This window comes from Manacus candei, unplaced genomic scaffold (genome assembly GCF_025592945.1).
Source record: "Manacus candei isolate 608988 ecotype Guabito, Panama unplaced genomic scaffold, ASM2559294v1 h1tg000049l, whole genome shotgun sequence".
Classification (NCBI taxonomy): Eukaryota; Metazoa; Chordata; class Aves; order Passeriformes; family Pipridae; genus Manacus; species Manacus candei.
Genome location: NW_026138097.1, coordinates 4,481,487 through 4,505,616, shown reverse-complemented (window position 1 = coordinate 4,505,616; position 24,130 = coordinate 4,481,487). Strand labels below are relative to the sequence as shown.

The following is a 24,130-nucleotide window of genomic DNA, read 5'->3' as shown; positions in this document are numbered from 1 at the left end:
TGAAGGTCCCTCTGGATGGCATCCCTTCCCTCCAGAGAATCAATTGCACAACTCATCTTGGTGTAATCAGCACACTTGCTGAGGGTGCACTTAATCCCACTGCCTGTGTTATTCATGAAGGTGTTAAGCACTGTTGGTCTCAGTACAGTCCCTGTGGGATACCACTTATTACTTGTTGCCAGTTGGACATTGAGTCTTTGACTATAACTCTTTGGATGTAGTCATCTAGCCAGTTCTTTATTCATCTACCAGTCCATCTGTTAAACCCATCTCTCTCCAATTTAGCAACAAGTTGTTGTGGGGGCCATATCAAAGGCCTTGCAGAAGTCAAGGTAAATCACATCTGTAGTTATTCCCTTCTCCACTGAAGCATGATTTGCCCTTGGTGAAGCCATATTGGCTGTCTCTAATCACCTCCCTGTATACTGTATGTTTCAACATGTCTCCTAGGAAGAACTTCTCCAGGATTTGACCAGGCACAGAAGTGAGACTGACTGGTCTGTAGTTCTGAGGGTCTTCCTTTTCACTCTTTTTAATAATGGATGTGATGTTTCCCTGTTTTCAGTCACTGGAGTCTTTACCTGACTGCCATAACTTTCCAAATATGATTCTCTCAAGACCATGGGATGTATCTCATCAAGTCCCATGGACCTATTTATGTTCAGGTTCCTCAAGTAATCTTCCTCTAACCCTGCCTTGAAGTTTGGGGTTGGAAGAGGGATTACTGCTGAAAACTGACGTAAAAATTTTTTTTAGTACCCCAGCCTTCTCCATCTTGATTGTCGGTAGCTCTCCTGTCTTTATTTACCACAGTGTGAACATTTTCTTTAATATTCCTTTTCTGATCAACATACCTGCAAAAGCCATTCTTATTCTTCACAACCCATGCCAAATTCAGCTCCAGCTGTCCCTTAGCTTTCCTGATCCTATCCCTACACATCCAGGCAGCATCCCTGTATTCTCCCCACAATACACGTCCCTTGTTCCACTGCCTGTGCATTTTCTTCTTACACTTTCATTTGGCTGGAGGTCCTTACTCAGCTGTGCTGGTCTTCTCCTTTTCCTGCCTTGTTTCTTACATATGGGAATTGAAAGCTCTTTTAAGGAAAACATCCTTAGAAAGTTCTTTTCTGATCTATCACCTGGATTAAGAAATTACCCTCAACATACTCAATTTAATGCAGTACTACCACCATTCTTGTCTGGCTTTTTTGCTTAAAAGATGAGAAAACTCCCTCATGTATTTCTATGCCACCTGAAATGGGCTGTGTTTGTAAGTTTTCTCACCTCAACCTTCTCCCTTTTCATTCCTTTCCAGCTAAAGTTTGAAAGTTGCAGTTTGACCTCTCTCAACCTACTTAACACAAAGGGCTGTTGGTTATGCACTGGCTACTTAGCTATGTCAGACTTTCACCATATGGGATATTCCCAGAACTAAAGCTAACACAGATGAGGTGGTAATCACTTGACAAATTTACAAATTACAACCAGCACAGGCCAGGACAGTCCTGAAACCATGCACTGCCAGGTTGGTACAAAATCTGTGGCCTTTAGTCATGGCAAAAAACATATTTACAAGACTACAGAGGCCAGGACTACAGCATGTTGAGTAAAATTACTGTTCTTGAAGCAGAATTAAATAGATCCTTGCATAAAAAATATCCTATTGCTTTTCTGCATTATGTGAAAAACAGTTAAAATTGTGGGTACTGACAAGGGGGAGATAATTTGGGGGTGTATGCATTTGTGTGTGAATTTCTGAAACTGAACTTCTGATCTGGGCACAAACCCACTACAATTGAGAACCTGCATTAGCAAAGCTCACCCCTTCACTTGGTTACAATCACAGAGTGAAAATAGATGTTTTCAATGTTTTTTTTAAGCTACCTCCCAAGCCCTCAAAGCATACCAGTAAATTCTGGAGAGATACAATATACTCTCTTTCCAGTGGCCAGAACTGCAGTTATGGGGAATTCATTCAGTGAAATTACCTCATCAGATAATTACTGCCTGCCCCCCAAAGTAGTGTCTATATTAGCTAGAAATAACAGTTAATTCTGTGTTATTTAAACAGATCAACAAAAACACAAGAGTGTTTTTCTCTTTTATTATGAAAGATACAAAAACAGAGTCTAGTAAACTACCATTACAAACATGAACTTTTTTTGAACCGAATCTCTATTTACATACACAAAATTTCCCAAGTGGAACAATACCAAATGTGAGACACACTAGAATACACCATATATACAAGCTGAGAGATTTAATATCTCTGTTATTCTATACATGATTGCTATAGAAAAAGTCAATTCCTACCTGTTTTGCACAGATATTTTAAGTTAAGTTTATGAGATTACCCAAGCAAAATAAAGCAGAACCTGGGCAAAGTTCTGCTATCTGAATGGTTACTTTATAAATAGATTACAAAATAATAGAGCTAGGTTTCCAAGTCAGGCTGAATTTTCTGTTGTGTCAAATAGCCATAGTCCAAATTGATGGAAGGAAAAGAATGAAAAGTATTACTGATTTTTATTGACATCAAACCAGAAATATCTCAGAAGGTGAAGATGCACTGGTTTTCGGATCACTGAAAAGTAAGTATTTTAATTTATTTTTTAAAAACTCTTCCCTCAAACAGAAAAGCCAAATAAAATACTTGAGCTTGCTTTGCATAATCAGACATTCTGTTTAAAAACATGAAATACAAGAAGACACACCACTTTGTATTAATACAGTTTTTAACTGGAACCAACTACTGCTTGGTTGGTAAGGCACTTCTTCCTTTAGATCAGTCCACTTCCCTAGATTTTAGTTTAGCTCCATTTCACATAGAGAAGTGATTTCAGCTATGCCACTTATGACAGCAGAAGGGATGTTGTTAAGAACTGTTGCTCTCCAAGCATGGATGGCCTCAACAATACCTTCTGGATTGCTTGAACCCAAGTCACACAGTGAATATATGGCTGCCAGCTGCACACCCCAGGGAACACCTGCAAAAAGTTAACACAAATCAGCTCATAGAAACTTTGATATGCAAGAATGTTTTTGGGAATTCTGAATCTAAAGAAACTATTAGTTCAAGAACTGGAAATAAAACACATCAACAACTGTGATGTCTAAAACCAGAATGTAGCAAGATGACAACCTACACACAAATTCCATAACATTTTATACTAGCACTTTCCAGTCTTCTCAATTCAGCAAGTTTTCAGCATTCAAAGGGCATAAAAGAGTTGAGTATCTAGAGATTTTACTCCAGTTAAGAGTGATCAGACTTATGAAAACAGTCAGGTTGACACTGAGTCTGAAACAGATACAGACATATACCACTTACTTGGAAAAACTTGAGATTGCAAGGAAGAGAAGCTATACAGGTGGCTCAAAACAGCTCCCTAACATCAGCCAGTGCTTCACTGCAAAATGTACTTGACATCCAGAATAACTTAGCAATGTCGATCTCTGCTGCCCTAACTGCCTTGCTTTGTCGCAGTCAAGAATCTGGGCTGTCTTTCTCCCATACAACAATCTTGCTAGCAGTAAGCTTCAGCATGAAATGCTCAGGTAAAAAATCAGCTATTGCTGCTCAAGTTAAGATCACCCTTTAAGTTCTCTAATGTAGCTAATAGGCTCTTACATGAAACAGTCTAATTCCAAGGTGGCTAAAACCATCTCCAAATTGTTCTCTGTCTCAAACAGAAGGTAATACTGTTAATACTTCATTAACTTTGGAAGAGAAAGGGACTCAAACTGAAAACTGTTTGACCTATTATGCACTAACATAAACTGCAAAAACACGCTGTTTTGGCATATGTGTCTCAATTTGTGTTATATACTGGCATTGGCAAAACTTCACATTGCAGGTACTACACTAAAGTTCCTCAAAATAAACATTACCTTCCTCTTTTGCATGCTGTACAAACAGTCCAATTACAGAACTAATATTCTTCACTGCAGCAAGATATCCTTCCTTCAAACCTATTTGGCCCAATCGACCTGAAAGAAAAAAAGGGTTATTATGTATCTGACTATTTAGACAGTCAACTTCCTAACTTGTAGACTTCCTGGTTGTTGAAGTATCGACAGAAAATACAAATTTCAATTACAAAAAATAGTCATTCTTGTTACCATGTTGTCTTGGGAACAACAGTTGTCCTATTCCTTTTGTAACTAAAGACCCCAAGGCATTTTTCATCAGATTGATCCAACTCCCACAGGTTTGCAGTTTTTAAATGTTAAAGTCATAAAGAATGCAATTTTTGTTTAACAAACAATATTATATAGCTTACATGTGGAAAATATTTATTGAAACTCAAACTATATCTATGTACCTCAAATGCCTTCTAGATCCCAAATAAATTAATATAACTTAAAATTACTATGGTATTATGTTGCATATAAACCCTTATTTTTATACACTTTGCGATAAACCATATGGCATGAAGCTGTGTCAGGGGAGGTTTAGGTTAGCTATTAGGAAAAGGTTTTTCACTCAGAGAGTGGTTCAAGAAGCATTTTGACAATGCTCAGGCACATGGTGTGATTCCTGGGGCTGTCCCTCTGCAGGGTCAGGAGTTGGACTTTGATGATCCGAGTGGGTCCATTCCAATCCAGGATTTCTATGATTCTATATATGTAGCTACAGATGATTTAATTTTAAATACATAAAAGATGTTGGTATTTGTTATCATGAATCACAGTAACATCTGTCAAGACTTAAGTACCTGATTTCCACAGGTTGATAAACAGAAAATATCTGCATAAAGATGCAGTAAAATGCAAAAATACATCAACTCACTTTCCAGGCAGTCTGACACTTTCAAAGGACATAGTTATACAAAGCAGAAGTTCAACCAAGAATTTGGATTACTTACCAATTAGCCTGAGTGTCAGTGCTATAACACTATCACGAATGGACTGAGCAGTTTCCTGCCCCTTTCTCTTCTTTACCCAATTATCCATAGAAGGCCAAAGCACTTTGCTATGAAAGACAAATGAATTTGAAAATCTGATAGTGCATGAAGGGATGGTACAGTATTCATACAATAATGAAGGCAAATGGTTCTTTTGTTTACCACATATTTCCATAGCTCCACTTGCATCTTTACTTCACCTTCTAGGGAAACTCATAACACTCTAAGCATCCACAAAACTGAGTAATGTAAAGAAAGTTTTAAACCCAAACAATCAAAGCTAACTTTCGGATGGAATCGTTCCTGTTCAGGATAGGATTCATGTTCATCTTCTATTCATTTCCCTGCAACATTTTGCATCTCTACTAACTGTAGGTAGACTGACTTCATAGATATATATGAAATTGTGTTACTTCCAAATGTCATGCTGAAATGTTATGCAAGTTTCTTATATGACTAAAAAGTCAGTTTGTATGTTACAAGTAGGATCTGATGCTTGTTTTTAAACATAAAAGTACCCAAGACTTTTTTAATCTTTAAAAGGATGCCAATAGACCTAGTTACCTATTACCAGCACAACTCCACACAATCAACTCTGTATGGCCTTAATTAAACTGACATACTGAAGCTAATTTGTACTAATTTAAAAGTATCTCACCAAAAACAACTTCTTTACTATTTGAAAGTAATGGAACTTGTATAAAAGACAACGATGATTGTAAGTTATTTCCATTTACTTTATAATCAGTTATTATGTTATGTCAGATAAAGAAATGTCCACTACATTATAAACCTCTACAAAATCGGGGCTGTCAGATCAGTGTAGGTGTCAAAATGAAATATTTCAAAGCAGGTTAAGTATGGTAGCAGTCCAGGTACTGGATTATAGGTTCAAAGAAAATTCAAGACATTGAATCTAGCTATTATAATGATTTTAGAATTAAAATCAAACTGAAATCGGGATAGTACACTAACGCATATGGGTACATTTCACTTTCAGCACTGAAGGAGTGGTATTTACATATCAGAAGTTCCACTCTCATTTTTTTCTGATGGGGGGAGAGGAATTCAACAAGTAATTCTGGAGGAAGACAATAATTTTGCCTCACTGACAGACAATTCATCTCAAAATCTTTCGCTATCATCCACATAGAGCTATTTTGAAAGCAATTCTTTACTAGAATGGCTCAAACAGGGTTCATTTCTTGGAACAGTACTATAAAATCCTACCTTTCCTCATTGATCATTCATTCTATCTTAAAATAAGGCACACAAACACAAGAGTCTAGGTCTCATCAGGTTAAAACACCCTCATTTCTAAATATGTATGCAATATTTTATTACTTTAAAAGCTAAGTCATAGTGAATTTGGGGGAAAAAAATCACCACCAAAACCAAACCACAGAAAAACCACATACAGGAAAACACTTGAAAGAACTGCTTGCCACAATACCTTATAACATTGTCATGTGTCCAATCCCACTTCAGGTGAGAGCAGAGTAGATCAACAGCAAATATGTACTGCCAAGCATCTTCACTCAGATCTTCTCCATAGTGCTCACTCAATTGAAATTCTACTTTTGTACATGACTGCATTTCTAAAAGCAGGTTTGAGACCATAATACCAGCATCTAAAGAGGAACTCTGGAATTTTAGAAGGTAATCACCTTAGTGCATGAAAAGTTACCAGCCCAAAACCAAACTCTTTACATATATTTGATAGTGATGGTACAAAACATCTTACACCATAAATCCAACTTTTGGTTTGAATTAACACAAACAAATAGAGTACAAAACCTTCAAGTACTCGGTATTTTTTGTGACACTTCTACTAAAAGGGGAGTTGGGAAAAAAACCCCTCAAACAGCAAAATCCACAGACTTCACGCCCACTCTCTTATCTCCTACAAGTTGGGGATTTTTGTTTCTCTCAATGCAGCTTTCAGGTCAGAAGAGTATTTTTCCAATGCAAGAAGATAAGACTAATACTTCTCGCTTTCTAAATAATTTTAAAATTTGCTACTGTTTATTCTTCATTAGGGGCTAATTTCCAAGCAAGTACTTCCAATAGTTGAGGTAGTAATAACTAAAAACATGCCATATGAAACAATTCTGCTAATTAAATAGCTAGGGGAAGAAGGAAATTTAAAAACAAACATTCTCTGAATGTCTGAAGTATCAAGAAGAAACCCCTAGGTTTATCACATGAACAGAGTGGCTGCTTGGCAGATTTTCTCAGTATATTTTCTCATATAACAGGCAAGTTCTGCCATGGTATAAGTCACTAAAATGGTACACTTTGACCAAGAAATAAATACCCATTCTACCTGAGTTTTACTTTCATAAGTAGAATAATCTTCTCATAACAGACTGTTGATCACAATTTACTTGAAATTTTCCCCTGTATTTCTATAACTAAAAGAGAGCTTACAGATAGGATGATGTCATCTCCTATCATCAATACAGAAATTTCTGAGGTCCTTCTCCCCATCTGCAGCAGCTCTCATATTTCAGAGATTCATAAATAAAGTAGGTAGTGTGAATGCACAGAATTAGTATTTCCAAGAACATTTACTAAGACATACTTATGTGCACCTCTATTGGCATGAAATTTAAAGCTGTAAACTAATAGCATGGAGAATGCAAATTCTTTGCTAAACAGGGACCACAGTACAGTATAAGTGAATACCAGAGCTTAATGCTACATCACAACTGTGATTTAATAATAAAAAAAAGCAGATACAAATCCACGCCCTCTTAACTCACTCTACTATAAACCTGCTCTAAAGCAGGAGGTTTATAGGGGCTGTAATTCCAGTGATACCACATTAGATTCAGGGCTCGTTTCAGATTTAAAAAACAAACAAGCAAACAAAGAAACAAAAATAAAGGCTACAATGACAGCAGTAAGACTAGCTGCAGTCCTCAAGGCAGTTGTGGAACAGCGTGTTTGGACAGGGAACAGATGAGCTCTTGTCATGGTTTAGCAATGGTATTCTCCAATTTAGTGCTCTCAGTGAAACCATGAGTCAGTGAGGTAAGAAATCAAACAGTAACAGCAGTAATACTAGTGACAGGGTAAAAGAAAGAGGCTAATGATTCACACAGAAACAACAATAACTGACTGCTCCCCCCACCATGCTATGCCAACGCAGAAGGGAGCTCTTCTGCTCCCCCCACCATGCTATGCCAACGCAGAAGGGAGCTCTTCTCCCTGGAAGAGAAGCTCTTGCCCACACCTGGGCAATGACATGAGGTGGTACAGAATATAAAGAATAACCAACCTATGGGTCCTAGCCATGCCCCCTTCTGGCTACTGAAAAATTAACCCTGTCGTGGCTGGAACCAGGATAGGAATCATGGAACCAGGAACTATGAATCAATATGATTTTGTTCACTTGATATTTACAAAACTATAGCACTTCAATCAAGCATTAATATGGGGTTTTCAAAAATACAGGGCCCTAGCTTTCAAACAAACACACAAGCCTGTTACACAAACTCCTTCTCCAGAAGCAAAGCACCTCTGGCTTTCCATCTCTATGATATAAATTTGTTCCTAATGATTTCAAGTGTGTCCAATTTTTCCTCTTTGCAGCATCCCTTTCAGGATGGTAATATGTGCCTGCTGAAAACTGATAGAAATTATTTGCCCAAGGGCTCAAAAACTTGAAATCAAATCTCAAAAGTCCTTAACATTGGTCACCCTTCTTCTGCCATCACTTGTTTTGCACTGCCAACTGCTTCTGAAATTAACTGGCTGACTTTTTTTGGTGATAAATGGGTATTTACAGTCTATTTTGCAAAAGGATCATGAGTAAAAAGAGACAGGCTCATCTTGAAATTAATTGTGAAACATTATTACCTATTACACAGGGAACTATGAAAGACAGACAAAACCAATATGTATTAAAAAGATCCAACAATGAAAAACAAACCAAAAAAACATCTCAAAGAACATCAAGGTCACAGTTCCATAGATGGAGGGAATTCCCTAGTCCAAGATCATGCTAGTTAAAGTTTAAAAACAATCTTTACTTTTAATGTTTAGTAGAGAGATTAGTATTTAACAGGGAAAACAAGACAAGTATTGTATTCTAGTAGGGTTTAGACAACTAGAGGAAAAAGGCCTGAAGCAGCATTAGTTGTGCAATTATACAGACCCCATGGGATCTTCACACCTTTCATTAGAAGTAAGCTGCTTGTTTTGATTCAGACAGCAAAGTGACCAATGCAGACAAAACCTGACACTCACAATGAAAGCAGACATTACCTGTTCCCAGTTGAGGTAAGCACTCAAACAGGTCAGCATCTCATTGCTTGCACTCTGCCTGACAACTAATTGCATAGCTTTGTTAACTGCACCTTGGGAGACAAGGATGTCAGGCCATACATTTGTGATAAATAAAATCATTTTTTCTGAGTCTGGAAAGTCTAAGAAAAAAAGAAATAACAAAGTATGATTTTAATATTTAAAAACAACAAAAAAAATATATTCAGTCATTAAAAGCCAGTACAGTCTTTAGCAATATAACTAGGAAAGAAGGCATAGAAGTCACATCACAACAGCAGCCCAAGGAAGGGGAGTTAAACTAGCACATCTCAGTCCTGAGACTAAATAAGAAAATAAGACCCAATGCAAAAAAACCCCAATCCAAACCTTAAGCCACCTCCCTGTCATGGTTTGAGATAGCCCCAAAAATCCTAATTCCCTAGTCCTAGCCCCCTCCCCCATCTCAACCAAATGTGAGATGGGTTTTTCCAGACAAAACACGAGGGGGGAGACTCAAAGTAGGGGAAAGGGAATATATTACAATGACTGTACAAATAAATACTACAATACATTATACACACAATCACATCTATCTCTACCATGACATATAGTATTTACAATGGATCAGATCTCTTCTCCCCTCCAAATAAAAGTCCAGGAGGGAAGAAAGACAGATCCCTTTCAGTTTCTAAGCAGCAGCATCTTCTAAGACAGCGGGTTCTCCTCATCTCATGCATGCAGCAGCTGTGGCTGGCTTTCTGCCAGCACTCACGAGGGAGGTATCCAAGTCTCTCTCGGCCCCATTGCCTCCAACTGAGGGGTCTTCCGTGGACTACGTCACCCCAGACAAGGTCGTTCCACCACGGTCATATCACGAAGACACAGGGGGTCTTCGTGACGGTCTGGTATCTCCAGGAGATTCAAGCTCCTTGCAGGGCCTCTGTGCCACTGCCTCAGGCTGCCACCTTGGCAGCAGTGCGAGGGGGGAGGCAAGGTCACCCCCTCTGCATTCCTCTCGGAGCTCTCTAGCTCCTTTCTGCAGTGCATGTCGCACTTCAAGGCTCTCTTTCAAGTAAGAGTCCATCATCTTCCTCCTTCCAGGAGGTCTCAAAGGAGTTTGGGGGGGTGTGGTAAAGTTCTTACCCCCAGAACTCTGTCTCTCAGCTGCTGACTCTCCTTCTCGGCTCTCCGAGACAACTTGGTGTCTTCCTTACACTTACTCAGTTGCATGTTGTTTCTGCTGCTTTCTCCGGTTCAGGTCTTATCTGTCCTGGCTCTCTGCCAGAGTCTCTGGATGCTGCGTCTGCCGCTGCTGTCTCTGCTCACCCACAGTAGAGAAAACATCTCCCGGCATACTAAAGACACTTAGTCCAGTCTAACACTGTTCCAAGTCTCTGCAGGCCCTCCCCAGCCAGGGGGTGGGAGGCCCCAGAGGCCCCGAGGGGCTCAGAGCCCCTTCCTCGTGGCTCTACAACATGGCCACCTCTCCACAACAACAACCAAAACTACCACTCATCTCTTCTGTTCTGGTTGTGGAATGTTTACATCTCGCAGGAGCGCTCATTGGGCAAAACTTCAAAACTTCCAGGGGTTTCCACCCCTTGGGGTCTACCACTTTTTCTTAGCCTCTGGGGGAAAATAAGATTCAAAACACTACACTCCCCCACTGTAATTTCACTCTGTCTCCCTTTATCTTTCTTACTTCACTTTAATTCACTAAGGAGAATGGTCTTGGAGCATTGAAACTGGATTCTTTTAGGATTAAACTGTAAGATGCACTCCAAAAGCCTACCTATATATACCCCAGACACAAGTGAGCACTCTGATTAATGGATCAAACTAGAACTAGTCCAAAGAAAAAAATAATCCTTGCTAAGAAGAGGGGTAAAAGACAAAATAACCAAAAAACTGTAATATTTTATTTACTGTCATTTAAGGCAGAATACCTGAAAGAAGAACAGAACAAAAAGGATGGACAAGTTGTCAACACAAAAAACGATGCAAGTCTAATGAGGTAGTACTGACTGTTTATAGTCAATTTGTTAATTGTGTAGCTCATGTTGTTATAATTCTCATGGGAATATGTAAAACTACATGAAAGAGAAAGCCCTAAAATGAGTACATTGTAATCAAATAAAAACAAACGGATTTTAAAAAAACTAAATGACCTTTAAGATGTGCTTACAGTTGTTCACACTCATAAGTATAAAACCACAGAACAATGACAACAGGAATTTATGCAATTCAAGGTATAGAACAAAAAATCATTTAAAAGAAATCTGCATTTAGCTACTGAAGTTTCAATCTTACCCAGAAAAAGAAAGGAAAAAAAAGGGAAATGCTTAATATTTGCAAGAACATACAAAAAGAAAAAATAACAAGATACTGCAAAACAAAAGACTTAACTGTTATTTTAGACAAAGAAAAGATATCTGATGAGTTTCTAACATGGTGCAGTATTAAAACTATTAACATGAAAAAGTAAAAGGAGAATTATAATGGACTGCATGAAGGATAGAAAAACAGATGCAAAACCAGGAATTCAAAAAAGAACCAAGAAAAAACCCAAACAAATAACAATATGACACCCCAGAAAAAAAAGATAATTAAGAACAAAATGAAATCACAAACCTTTTGAAGATAAAAAACAGAAAAAAGACAAGAATGTTATATGAAAGATAATCACTAACTGAAACAATCACAAGTTCTAGCATTTTGCTCCTCAGTGCTCTCAAATTTTATTTTAATTTGAAACATGGATACCAGTATACTATTGAGCCCTGCATGTTAATGGTACTTTCAAACTTAGTGAAGTCCTTTCAAAAATAAGACTCTTAATTTAGTACAGTGATAGTATGTATGTATTACCTTTGTTACTGGGAACAAAAGGAAGCAGGGGAGAGGAAGGGAACCAAAATGTAAAAAACCCTCTCAACCAAGCGAGACTTTGAATAATGGGAAGTAAAAAAAAACTTTAAAGAGGACATGTCATAAAAATACACGAGTTTTGATCAAGGTATTCTCCAGCTCCAGACACTATTTTAAGCCAATACATGTTTTTAAATCACACTTACTTTATGAATCAGGACTTAATTAAAATAAGAAAATACTAACAGGCAAAAAGGAAAAAAGTCCTTAGAATCATATTATCATTTTGGAGATAGTGGGGCAAAAATGAAAGTAAAGAGGATCCTAAGTAAAATATTTCTCTGGAAAAATAAGTAAACTACTAAAAGCCCAAGTCACCACCAAACAACAACACAGATGTGAAGGAACTGTGAGAACAGAAATTTCTTCTAGAACAGTCTATACTTCTGCATTATAGAAAGAAGTTCTAAGGAAAACAACTCTTTCACAGAATTTTTGCTTGTTTTTACAAACATAATAATTCTGGAACACTACGGCAAAGACACAGTATATTTAAGGTATAAGACCACTAAGCCACACTATACCTTCTTTAAGTAGGCTATAGCAGAAAAGGCGAGCTCTTTCCAAATCTCCCAACTGTTGACAAATTCCTGCATAGACTCGACACAGAGCCTGACTGAAGTTGTAATTTGTGGCATTCTTCTGACCCTTGAGTTTATTGAGAATAACATGCAGCAAGGACTCTGCTAAATGCTATAAGACACAAAAAATATTGTTAGACTATTGTATACTTAAGAATATTGACAATATTGTCATAGTATGACAAATAAAAAGGACTACTATCTTATTTGCAAAAATATTATTTGCATATATATGAAAATGCAGAAAACTAAATCAGAGGCAACAAGTGAAAGAAAAAGGAGTGAGGAGCAACTTCCTGGAATAAACATGCCTTAAACAGATCCAGAATAGGGCTGCTATTCTTTAAATATAAATTGTTTAGTTATGTGATTTAAAACAATCTTTCTCAAACAAAGAACAAGGAGAGGAATAATAACAGGTAGAGGGAATGAGGAGAAGAATAATGACAGGTAGAAGATAATAACCTAATCAAAGCAAATGCAGCATCCTGACTTAGGTACTCCAGAGCTGCCACAGGAGGACAAACAGCCCACTGTCCAGGTGTGAGGCTTACTAGATTAGTTAACAGCAGTCTCTCCCCAGACCACCTTATATACTGCAGGAGGTGGGGATGAGATATTCCTATCTACAGTAACATGGGACTCAATAAGAGATGCAAGGAAAGAGAATATTGGGATTGCACACACCTTACTACAGGATGTTTAGAGGGAGAGCTAAAAGTGGGGAGTACAATGAGATGCTTAGGAGCCAAGTGCTGGAGAATACGCTGTTCAGACTGGGTACCTGCAGACACAATGTAGTTGTGAGGAACCAGGAGGTCCAAGCCAGCCACCTGAATGACCAGGAGTCTAAGAGTCAGACACATCTGGACCAGCTACTGGAGGAATACATATGTGCTTCTGTGTCTCTAAGTTTGCCAGAGCACAAGACAAGTGCGAAGAACAGAAGCCACCTACTGGTTATATTGAGTGCCTACTGTTAGCTACTGGAGGAATCCAGACTACCTGTATATATATATATATATATATATATATATATGTATGTATTGTCCACTACCAGGTTTTCACTCCAATTAGTCAGAGAAGGGAATAAGATTAGCTGCATGTTATGTGCATGTGTGTCTATCTGGAGTACATATTTGGCCCTTCTACTGGCTGGACCTGGAAACATAAAGCTGCCATAGCCTTGCTTCTAAGAAGTTACAAATTTGGCAACTCCTAACAAAGATGACCTGAGATCTTGGTAGCAACTTCTAAGGAGAACTTAATTATGTACAAAAAATGTAACAGGACAAAATGCTGCCATGTATCAGTTGGTGAATTGCTCTGCTGTAGGCTAGAAATTATTTATGAGAAAAATGGCAACTGAAATTTTTCAGCACTGATGCTAAGCAAATTCTGGGAAAGAAACTATGGGAAGATTTTTCCAATAAAATTCATTTGAATAACCTCATGTAGAATAATAAAGGTATTTTATTGATTATTTATTATTATTCAATGAATTTTATCTTATTGAATTTAAAAAAAAAATCATTTTGGAGGAACTCCTTCCACTCCACTCCACTCTACTCCATCCACTACAAAAAAATGCTGCAAAAATAAAGTGGATTATGCATACATTAGAAAAGCATATGTACTACACCCTGAGATTAGGTCAGTTGGTTAGATTATGGTGCTAATAATGCCATGGTTATGGGTTCGATCCCTGTACACTTAAGAGTTGGCCTCTATGATCCTTGTGGGTCCCTTCCATCTCAGAATATTATGTGATTCTGTACTTATAAATGCACTTTTGCATCTTGGACACCACTGAACAATAATTTCTTGTGCAGTTCTATATTTTCTTATGTTATACAAATTGAGATGTCTAATAACCTTTCAAGACTATACTTTGGCACTACAGATTGCCAGAACAATTGAGAATTCAAATACTACATACTTACACTCTTTATCTGCACAGAAGTGATTATTAAACCATAAAATTTAAAATTATGCTACTTACCTTGTTTTTTATACCAAATTCATAGACAACTTCTTTCTCTTCATTTCTCATTATCGGAATCTTTGAGATATTGCCAACATACACGTGTCCTTTAATAACTGGTAACAAGTCAAAACAGGACTCAGCAACTTTCTTTAATGCCAAAGAAACTTTCTGGCAGTCAGGATTAATAACCTTCTTTACTGGTAGTGATGCTTCCAAAATGGAACTGTGTGATGAATCGTTAATTTCACTGCTTTTACCATGGAAAGCCTTCTGCATTTCAGAGATTGTATTTTTAGTATTTCTGATAGCAGCAGTATCATTGGGCTCCAGCTTTGGTGGTTCACTATCCAACCTCAGTCTCTTGGCACTTCTTGGCATAGATACCTGCAATAGTGTCCTTTTTTCGAGACGATTTGATGAATTTGAAAACAATTGCTGATTTTGCACATCTTTGTCTTCATCTTTGCTACTATCAGATTTCAAATTGCTCCCAGTTTTAACAAAAGCAGTTGATGTAGATGCAATTGCTTTGAATCCGCATATTTGAGACACAGGTCCTGGCAAACTTTGGCTCTCTGACAAAGCACATCGGTTAAGTTGAATATTGCCTTTCAGAATGTTTAGTGTCCTTGCCCTTGCAGACAGCTCTGGATACATAGTGTCCAATATTTTCACAGAGTTCTCTTGAGGAGCACCTGGACTAGCACTATCAGCTGCAAACAGAGGAAATCTTCCTGGAACGGGAAGTGCGTGCTTTGGAATGGAAGTACAAAATTTCAAAGGTGAGGAGCAAATCCTTCTACCTACTGCCACTTCTGAGGGTGAGGGAGGAGAAAATAAAAGAGCAGATTTTACTGTTGGAGTATCTGTTAATGGAGAAATGAGAGGAAGAACAGGAGTGTCATGTAGTGGAGATATCAGGCCATCAAGAGGGGAGAGCAAAGAGGATTGACCTGTAGAAGACATTACTGGGGACATGATACCAGCAGTTTTAGGAGGACTGGAAATCAAAGGCAGCAGCAAGGGGGGCAGAGGAGGACCTATTTCTTGCCTAATTTTATTTATCATCTCAGATGAGCATTTTGTTGGCATAGAAGTATCAGCATTTGCAAGAACTGGCTGAGTAACTTCGAGAGTCTTTGTTTTTCTTTTACTTTTAAACAGTCTCTTTGATAGCTTGGTATGCATTACTTGGGCAGCTGTCTTGGTAGAAACAGTAGAGATTTCAGATGGTTCTTGCTCTTGGCACTTAAATTTATTGCTCTTTTTGAGAGCACAAGAATCTGATTCCAACATGCATAACTTCTCAAATACTGTCTTTTGTGGCTCAGAGGGCTGCCTAACTGTCTGACAACTGCACCTAACATCAGATAGGGCTGGATTTGGAAGATACTTGAGGAAAATTTTTTTTCTACTACTACTATCTATGATAACATCAGTGTTGTTTTCTCTTATGTTGCAAGAGGCGTGATTATTATTATATTCTTCAAACACTGAGACCCCTATATCAACACTGCGTAGTAGACCTTGTTCCACATTTGACTGCAGTTTTGCAGAATCATTTCCTTCTAAGAAATTGCCAAGTGTTAACACTCTTGTATTTAATTTACTGGTTTTTACAGTCAGCCTGCAATTTTCTGAGAATCTAGTTAACATCTTGCATAGTGGTAACCTATTTTTTGAAGCACTTGGCATCACAGGGCTTTCTTTTGATGTCACAGCTTTTAAAAGACTTTCCTCACTGTCATTGATGCATCCAGCAATGTTAGAATCTATGAGTTCATTATCACCCTCAGTATTTTCAGAGGTTACTAATATAAACTCCCTTTTCCAAGAGGCTGAGTCTTTAGGATAACCCTCCCCAGTCACACTTGACCACTCCTTTGCAGTATCTCCAGAGCTGTTTGGTTCACAGCATGTATCTATATCCACCATAGTGCCTGCTTTTAGATGACTAACTGTAAAAGTATTTCCTGGGTGCATCATTGAATGAAGTTCACACAGTTGGTAATCAGCATCAACAATTGCACCAGTTTCCAGACCACCCACTGCAATTCTCTTGGAAGCTCTCAGTTCCTTTCTGAACATGGGACCACATTTAGAACATTTCACATACCTAACTTTTTGTATAGAACAGTCTTTCTCTTCAGAGTCATTGCTCTGCTCTGACATATCAAAATCATTTTTACACCTTTTAAGGGCATTTTCCCTAGATCCCTCAGAACTATTCAGTTCTTTGCTTTCTCCCCCAGCTAACAGTGAACCAGTTCTAGAAGGATCTGTTCTAACCTCCCATGTAGAAGTCCTGTATCCTGATTCTTGACAATCAAACTTTTGGAAGAGAAAAGCATTCTTCTTATAACAGTTTGCATCCAATATCTGTGATTTAACAGATGCCTGAGGTTCTTTATCTACTGTTTGCTCCTTATCTGGAATTTTCACTTCTTTTTTGTGTACATATCCCGTCTCAGGGCAGCCCAGTTCTTTGCACATGTTGCCTTTTTCAGCAGACAGGATCTCAGCACTCTCTTCCAAGCTTTCTGAAGAACAGTTAAATGTACTACCCATAACACAATTTGTATCTCCCTTGTTTTCCCATGTACAGGAAAAAGCAGCCTTTCCTGTGACATTAGTTTCAACAAAACCAACAACTTTCAGAAGACTGAAATTTAGATCAGGAGGCCTTGTGGATTCCAAGCCAATTCCTACTTGCACAGGAGAATCTGTTTCTTCATTATTTATACAGTGATTCTTCAAGTAGTCCTCTTGAGTAGAAAAAGCCAAGCCACTTTTATAATCCGTTTCCGAAGCAGGCTGGCAGATGATCCCTGAAAAATTATTTTTCTTCACAGCATTATTTTCAGAGTTAAATGAACTGGAGCAAGTCTCAGTCACCATATTTAATTCCCCTTTTATTTCATCACATTTAATATTTTCAGTTATCAAGAACTGATTGAGAGGTTTTGCAAACTGTGCCTGAGAAGTAAGATTACTTTCTACTAAGATAGATTCAATAGAATCTCCTCTTGCTAACAGCTCACTGCTTTCCCCTCCAAAATCTTCTGGATTAACTTTGAATTGAGTCTCTTGAGATTCAAACTCCCTAAAGTTTTGAGTTTTGGACTGCTCACATTCTAATGTACTATACAAGTTTTCAGAGTGTTTTATTTCACCTTTCACTTCTGTAAAATCTAACGCAGAGGATTCACACTTAGCTACACTGCTTCCTGCATCAATAATGCATGCTCTCTTTGGTAGTGCAAGTATACTTTCCAAGTCTGACTTCCCTTGAGATAAATTACTACAATTTTCTTCCTGATGTGGTTTGCTTTTCATATATCCCCCCTTCTTTATGCCTACTAACTTTCCATTTTCTGTACTATGCAGTAACTCTGATGATTCAGTTATTTTTCGAACACTTCCTCTGTTAAATTTCATGGCTAGTTCAATAGTTGGAGCTCTGGTTACATTCATGTTTTCACTTTTGAGCTGTTCATCTTTTGGAAAGGCTGACAATAAATTTCTGATTCCTTCAATAGCAGATATAGGTAAGTAATGCCTAGAGACTTTAACAGTCTCTGGTTCACATTCTCTGCCCACTTCATCTTTTACTGTTTGCACATGTTGTTTCTCCAGTATCTCTTCACTGTCATGTTTTATTTCAGAGCACTGAGAGTGTGCAGAGATCTCAATAGCTCCAGCCGTATTAGTTACTTTGATTACATTTTTTGATTCATTTTCAACAACTTCATTCTGCATCAACATACCAGATTTCTCCTCAGAATCTTCACTATGAAGCACAATGCATTGCTCAGCTGGCAAATGAGTTACACTTTGTGGAACAGATACTTTCCTGGGACTTCCTCTCTCTTCTAATAATCCACCTCTTTCTGCTTTCGTTAATTCACCATGATTTTCATGTTTACCCTCATTATCAACAGCTCTGATTAAGGTTACATTCTCTTTTGTTTGCTCACTACTTTTTTCCATCTGATTCTGAGGCTTGGAACTTTGTAACATAAAATTAGCTAAAGAACCTCCCTCTTCACTGTACATGTTCTCACTATCTCTTTTCTGTTCTTTGATGTCTTCCAGTTTGTGTGCTGTTGCTTCTTCTCTGTTCTCAGTTTCCATATTCTCAGAATTCTTCTCCAAACAATCTTTGTTAGTTTCCATGTTTGTAATTAAAGTAGCAGCTTCAGCTAGCTTTATTTCAGCCTCTCTCTCCTCTTTGCTTGACATCTTTGGACTGATACAAATGTTCTTTTCATTCCAACTCAGATTAAGTGAGATTTCTGCATCAAGACCATGCTCACATGATTTACTCTGTCTGTTGCACTCCTCATTGAGGCTGACTACATTACAACTCAGAGGCTGAACTTGGTCTTCTTGTAAAATATCTTCTGCTGTAGAAGCACTGCAATCACCTTCTTCATCACTGGAACAAGTGACTTCTCCAAACAACATATCCTTCAATATAAAAAACAAAGTTAATAATCTAAACCCTGGTATCAGTTTTAAGATCTCCTTCTGTAAACAAATGCACTGGTGGCCCTGATGCAGTGGTTTTTGAAAGATTAAGGCTGATAACATAAATTACAACCTTCTCCATCATTGTTTTTCATAGCAAATGGAAAGTACCTCTGTTAAAAGACTTTTTTACCTATTTACTTGCATTCTAAGATTACTGGAAAACTGCATTTGAGTAACATTTGACTTTCAAGCTCTGCAATTTTGCTATGAAAGCCATGCTTATGTCTGAACAGGAGTTGGGACTATGTCTGTAGCACTGGGAAAATAAATTATTACAGCAAGTTGAGACACAGGTGACTGTGCTCGTTTTGGCTGAGGTAGTTAATTTTCTTTACAGTAGCTACTACGGGACTATGTTTTGGATTTGTGCTGAAAACAGTGTTGATAATATATACATGTTTTTGTTATTGCTGAGCAGTGCTTGCACAGCATCAAGGCCTTTTCTGTTTCTCATACTGCCACACTGGTGAGGGTGCTGGATGTGCATGTGAAGTTGGGAAGAGACACAATTGGGACAGCTGACCCCAAATGACTGAAGGGATATCCCATACTGCTATGGCATCATGCTGAGTATATAAAGAGAGAGGTAGAAGGAAGGGTGGGATATGTTTGGAGTAATGACGTTTGTCTTCCCAAGTCACTCATGCATAATGAAGTCATGTTGTCCTGGGGATGGCTGAAGACGTGCCTGCCCATGGGAAATGGTGAATGAATTTCTTGCATTGCTTTGCTTGTGTGCGTGGCTTTTCCTTTACCTATTAAACTGTCTTTATCCCAACCCACATATTTTCTCACTTCTACTCTTCCAATTCTCCCTAGTGTTCCGGCTGGTGGGGAAGTGAGCAAGCAGCTGTGTGGTACTTAGTTGTTGACTGGGGTTAAATCATGACACATACACTTCCCAAAATTATCTTTTGCTCCCTTCCACTGGCAGTATGCTACAGGGTAAAAAAAAGTATCCATATGAATCTAAACACACAGAGACCCTTTAAGTGCATGAGTAACTAACGTGGAAAAAAAAAAGAAGTCCAGGAATATAAAATCATTAGTTCTGCAGGAATTTTAAGACCAAGTCAGTGCCAAGTCTGATGCATCCTGAAACTCACCTGTGTAGTCAGTGGTGAAAGTTGTACTGGAGAAAGTAAAGCAGGGAGAGGCCTGGCCCAATTCAATATTTCCATCACATTTCCACCTGAGCCCTTTTGCTCCTGATCAGAAAAGCCTGAAGTGCTGTGCTCCCCACCTGTCTGTATTATCACATCAACATTTTTATCCTCACTGCTATGCAGACATTCTTCAATAGTTCTGTTCTCAACACAATCATCTCCAAAAGGCTCAATACTTGCTTGAAGTTGCATGGCTGTTAGAGAATTTTGCTTTACAGCACTCTCCACTGAAGAATACCAAGGTAGTGTTTTGCCATCACACTTCCTGATCTTTTGGTGGATTTGTAAAGTGTCTAAGACAGAAAAAAAATGTTAAGAATATTTCCCCTCCAGTTTCTCTTTACAGAGATAATATATAATAGTAATAAAAATGCATTACCATATTTTAAAGTGATGGTTCCACAGAAGATCTTAATGTCACTTTCAGAAATACTTTCCTTACAGAGATGAGATGCTATTATTCACAATTATTTTTTTCATGAAAAAGGCATACATGTGTGCAAAGAGCTTCTTCTCAAACACTTTCTGACTTGTCATTAAGACTATTCCTCCTAATTTTTCTTATCAGGAAGGGCTGTTCTTGGTAGGACTGAAGGTCCATACAGCTCAGTGGTTTATTTCAGTCTTTCCCAGCAAGTCATGGTTATGAAAAGCAGGACAAGCATGCAGTGACATTCCCCATTCAGGCTGTAATTCTCAGCTTGGAGCAACCTGCACCTGTACTTGCAGGCCAGTTACAATTATACCCTGCCATAAACACAGTAAGAGAGTTCTTAGCTATATTCCTAGTTTATGATTTAATATGCATGTGCTTTTGAATTGTTTCTTCTTTGAATTTCAATATCGAGTCTAATCATACAAGATTTTGTCTTCAATGATATAGCTTAGTCAAAACTGTATCCTCAATAGAAAAGTCTCACAAGGTACCTATGTGCAAAGGAGTTTGAACCACTAAGACAAAGAGCAGCTGACAACCATTCCAAGAAAGAGTCAACTATACCAGTTTTACGCAGTTATTCTAACAACAAGAAAGCATGTCCAAATTCCTGTGTGATTCTTTACATTGAACATTTTTCTTGCTACTTTTCAGATCACAGTTTTTACTATTACACAGGAACTGATTTCTTATGTATGCAGACAAAACACACTGCCCCAGAAAAGTCTAAGCATTACAGACAAATAATTTAAATTGATTATATTTGTGCTAAATACTTTCAAAAAGGAAAATATGGCCCAGATTTTGGAAATTTAAACTCTATGATTTTATAAAATGAAAATATTACTTCCAAGAAAACAGTAGAAATCAACAATCCCAAAACCCGGTGTGTCACATGGAACTAGGATCTACTCTGTAGTATTTGCAATTCTTGTATGACATTTTATGTGTGATCTTGTTTACAGTGCTCACAAACACTACTGGACACTGAATTAGCAGTATTCAAGCAAGAGATCAAGCCTATTCTGTGTACACCTGAGTACCATCTGCAGTGAACCACTTGGACCTTGTGGCTAAATTTTGCCTTAAACAAGCTGTTTTAGAATTAAAGGAGAAACAGCTGTTAAGCAATGGATACTGCAGAAGCAGGGTACTGGGTTTTCTTTTTAATGCCAGTTTCTCTCCTGCACTGCACAGCTGCAAAACTCTGAAAAGTTTACTCAGAACTTTTGCCAGGCACATGCAGACAAACACACACTCAACCCCTGATGCCACCAGACTTCCAGACTTCTTTCCAGAAGACTGTGCATGCCCAGAACCCCTCCTGGAGGAGGTACTGGGGCACTTATTGGAAGAATCGGGGTTATAAAAACCCCAATTTTTGATGCCTATGCGGGCCCCCTCCTCCGATGGACTAGGACTGCATATCACAACCACAGACCACAATCACCCATGCATCACTGGAGCTATGGGTAATCTTTCTGCCTCTAATCTCTCTCTATTTTTCTCTTTTCAATTTTTCTCTCTTAGGATGATCATACACTTCAGAAGTGTTATACACTTTCCAATCCATGTTCCAATCCATTACGGTTTTTTCCCAGTTATGGTTTCAAAGCAGTTGTTCTAATAAAATTCATTGTTATATTGGTTATTTAGCATCATTTTGCTTTAATCCACCCCAAGGGATCCTTTAACAATGAACCTGGCTGCCCTGCCTTAGAGGCGAGTCACCGCACCATCTCACAATAAAAAGAACAACACATGCACAGAGTGGTTTTGAGCAGAGGATGTATTGATTTAATTGGCAAAATTTGCACTCTGTTGGAAAATAAAAAAAGAATAATGTGCTTCATTATTGCTCTGTGTTAATCCACTACCAGAATGTGCAGAGATACTCCTGAAGCAACATCAATGTTAGTATAATATTCAAAACTATTAATTTAATAGGTCAAAATAACCTCCCCAGCAATCAAAAACCTCTAAGCACATTCTAATATGTTGGTTCCACTGAAGGAGTAAATTAGAAAAACTGACCAATAACCCTATTTCAAAGATCCATCTCAGTCACTTCATGTAGCAACTCCATATCAAAATCTCAATTGCTGCAATGGACATGAGGAGGAAGAGGGAGAAATTGCTCAGCCTTATCACCTCATTTTCCCCAAAGACAAGTAAACTCTGCTATCTCTTTTGCATCTTACAAGTTTTAAGATCATATATTGTTTTGTAAAAGTATTTATAAGCTACAGTCACATAGAGCTTCCCAGATAGATTTCTCTTACAAAATGAGTTCCATTAGATGATCCAAGAGAAAAGGAGATCCTACACAAGCAGAAACAAAGAAGGAAAATTCAGAAAGTGATTCTCTCTTAGGTTTTTTTCATGCTGCTTTGTGCCAATCAGTTCAAAGCTCAGAACTTTCCCCACACTGAAGTGAGCAGCAACACAGTTACATATTTGGCCCCTAGAAGAACTTAGATAATTAGAAAGTTTACTTTTCATGGTGAACTACACAACAGTACTTTATCAGAAACTTTACATCCTATCTATACTCTCAAGATCAGTTATACACCTACATCAGGCCCAAGAACACACCATCCATTGAAAAGTTTCCTCTAAGAAATGGATCAAAGATTTCTGACTAACTAAGAGATTCTCCATCCTTCTCTACCCATCCCTTTCCAACTGTGGTGGGGGAAAACAGTTTTCCCCTGAAGCTATAAAATGGTAAACCCCTAGGGGGTGGTGACCCTTGAGGTTTGAGCTAATGAGTGCTTTTGCAAAATATAAACATATCACAAGCAGACCGGAAAAGAAAGTAGTTGTAGTTGTTGTTGGAGAAGTAGCCATGTTGTAGAGCCATGAGGAGAAAGGGCAGGAGCCCACAGGGGGCTCTGGCCCCCCCAGCCCCTGGCTGGGGGGCTACAGGGACTTGGAACAGTGTAAGACTGGGCTAAGTACCTGTAGTTAGAAAACTGGGGGATGTTTCTCCACCGTCAGCAGCAGCAGCAGCAGCAGTGGCAAAAACAACACTGGCCGGAGAAAGTGGCCAAGAGATAAGGGAGAAGCAGCAGAAACAAGCATGCAGCTAAGCAGGAAGACACAGAGTTGTCTGAGAGATGAGAGTCAGCAACAGAGAGAGAACTAAGCTCTACAGAGACATAGTTTTGGAGTAAGAACTGAACCAAAAACCTTCAAACTCCTTGGAGACCCCTCCTAGAAGGGAGGGGTGAAGTGCAGCAGCACCGCAGAGAGGAGCTGAGAAGCTCAGGTGTCCTGGAAGCTGGACCAGGATGCCCAAAGGAATGCAGAGGAGG

The 24,130-nt window shown here is 38.4% G+C and overlaps 1 protein-coding gene across 9 annotated transcripts in view; it reads right to left on the bottom strand.

The window, feature by feature from the left end:
• Nucleotides 1-2,075: 2,075 nt before the first annotated feature.
• ICE1 (interactor of little elongation complex ELL subunit 1) overlaps nucleotides 2,076-24,130 on the bottom strand; it is a 45,805-nt gene continuing 23,750 nt past the window's right edge. For 6 of the 9 annotated variants that reach the window (XM_051798681.1, XM_051798683.1, XM_051798684.1 and 3 more), the window contains 8 exons: nucleotides 20,318-20,670; nucleotides 14,694-19,148; nucleotides 12,635-12,803; nucleotides 9,183-9,343; nucleotides 6,364-6,554; nucleotides 4,872-4,978; nucleotides 3,895-3,993; nucleotides 2,076-2,990 (listed from right to left, as the gene is read on the bottom strand). In XM_051798681.1, coding sequence (XP_051654641.1) covers nucleotides 2,809-2,990; nucleotides 3,895-3,993; nucleotides 4,872-4,978; nucleotides 6,364-6,554; nucleotides 9,183-9,343; nucleotides 12,635-12,803; nucleotides 14,694-19,148; nucleotides 20,318-20,670 — 5,717 coding nt within the window. In that variant the 3' untranslated portion in view covers nucleotides 2,076-2,808. The other 3 variants (XR_007906489.1, XM_051798687.1, XM_051798688.1) reach the window with 3 other exon arrangements.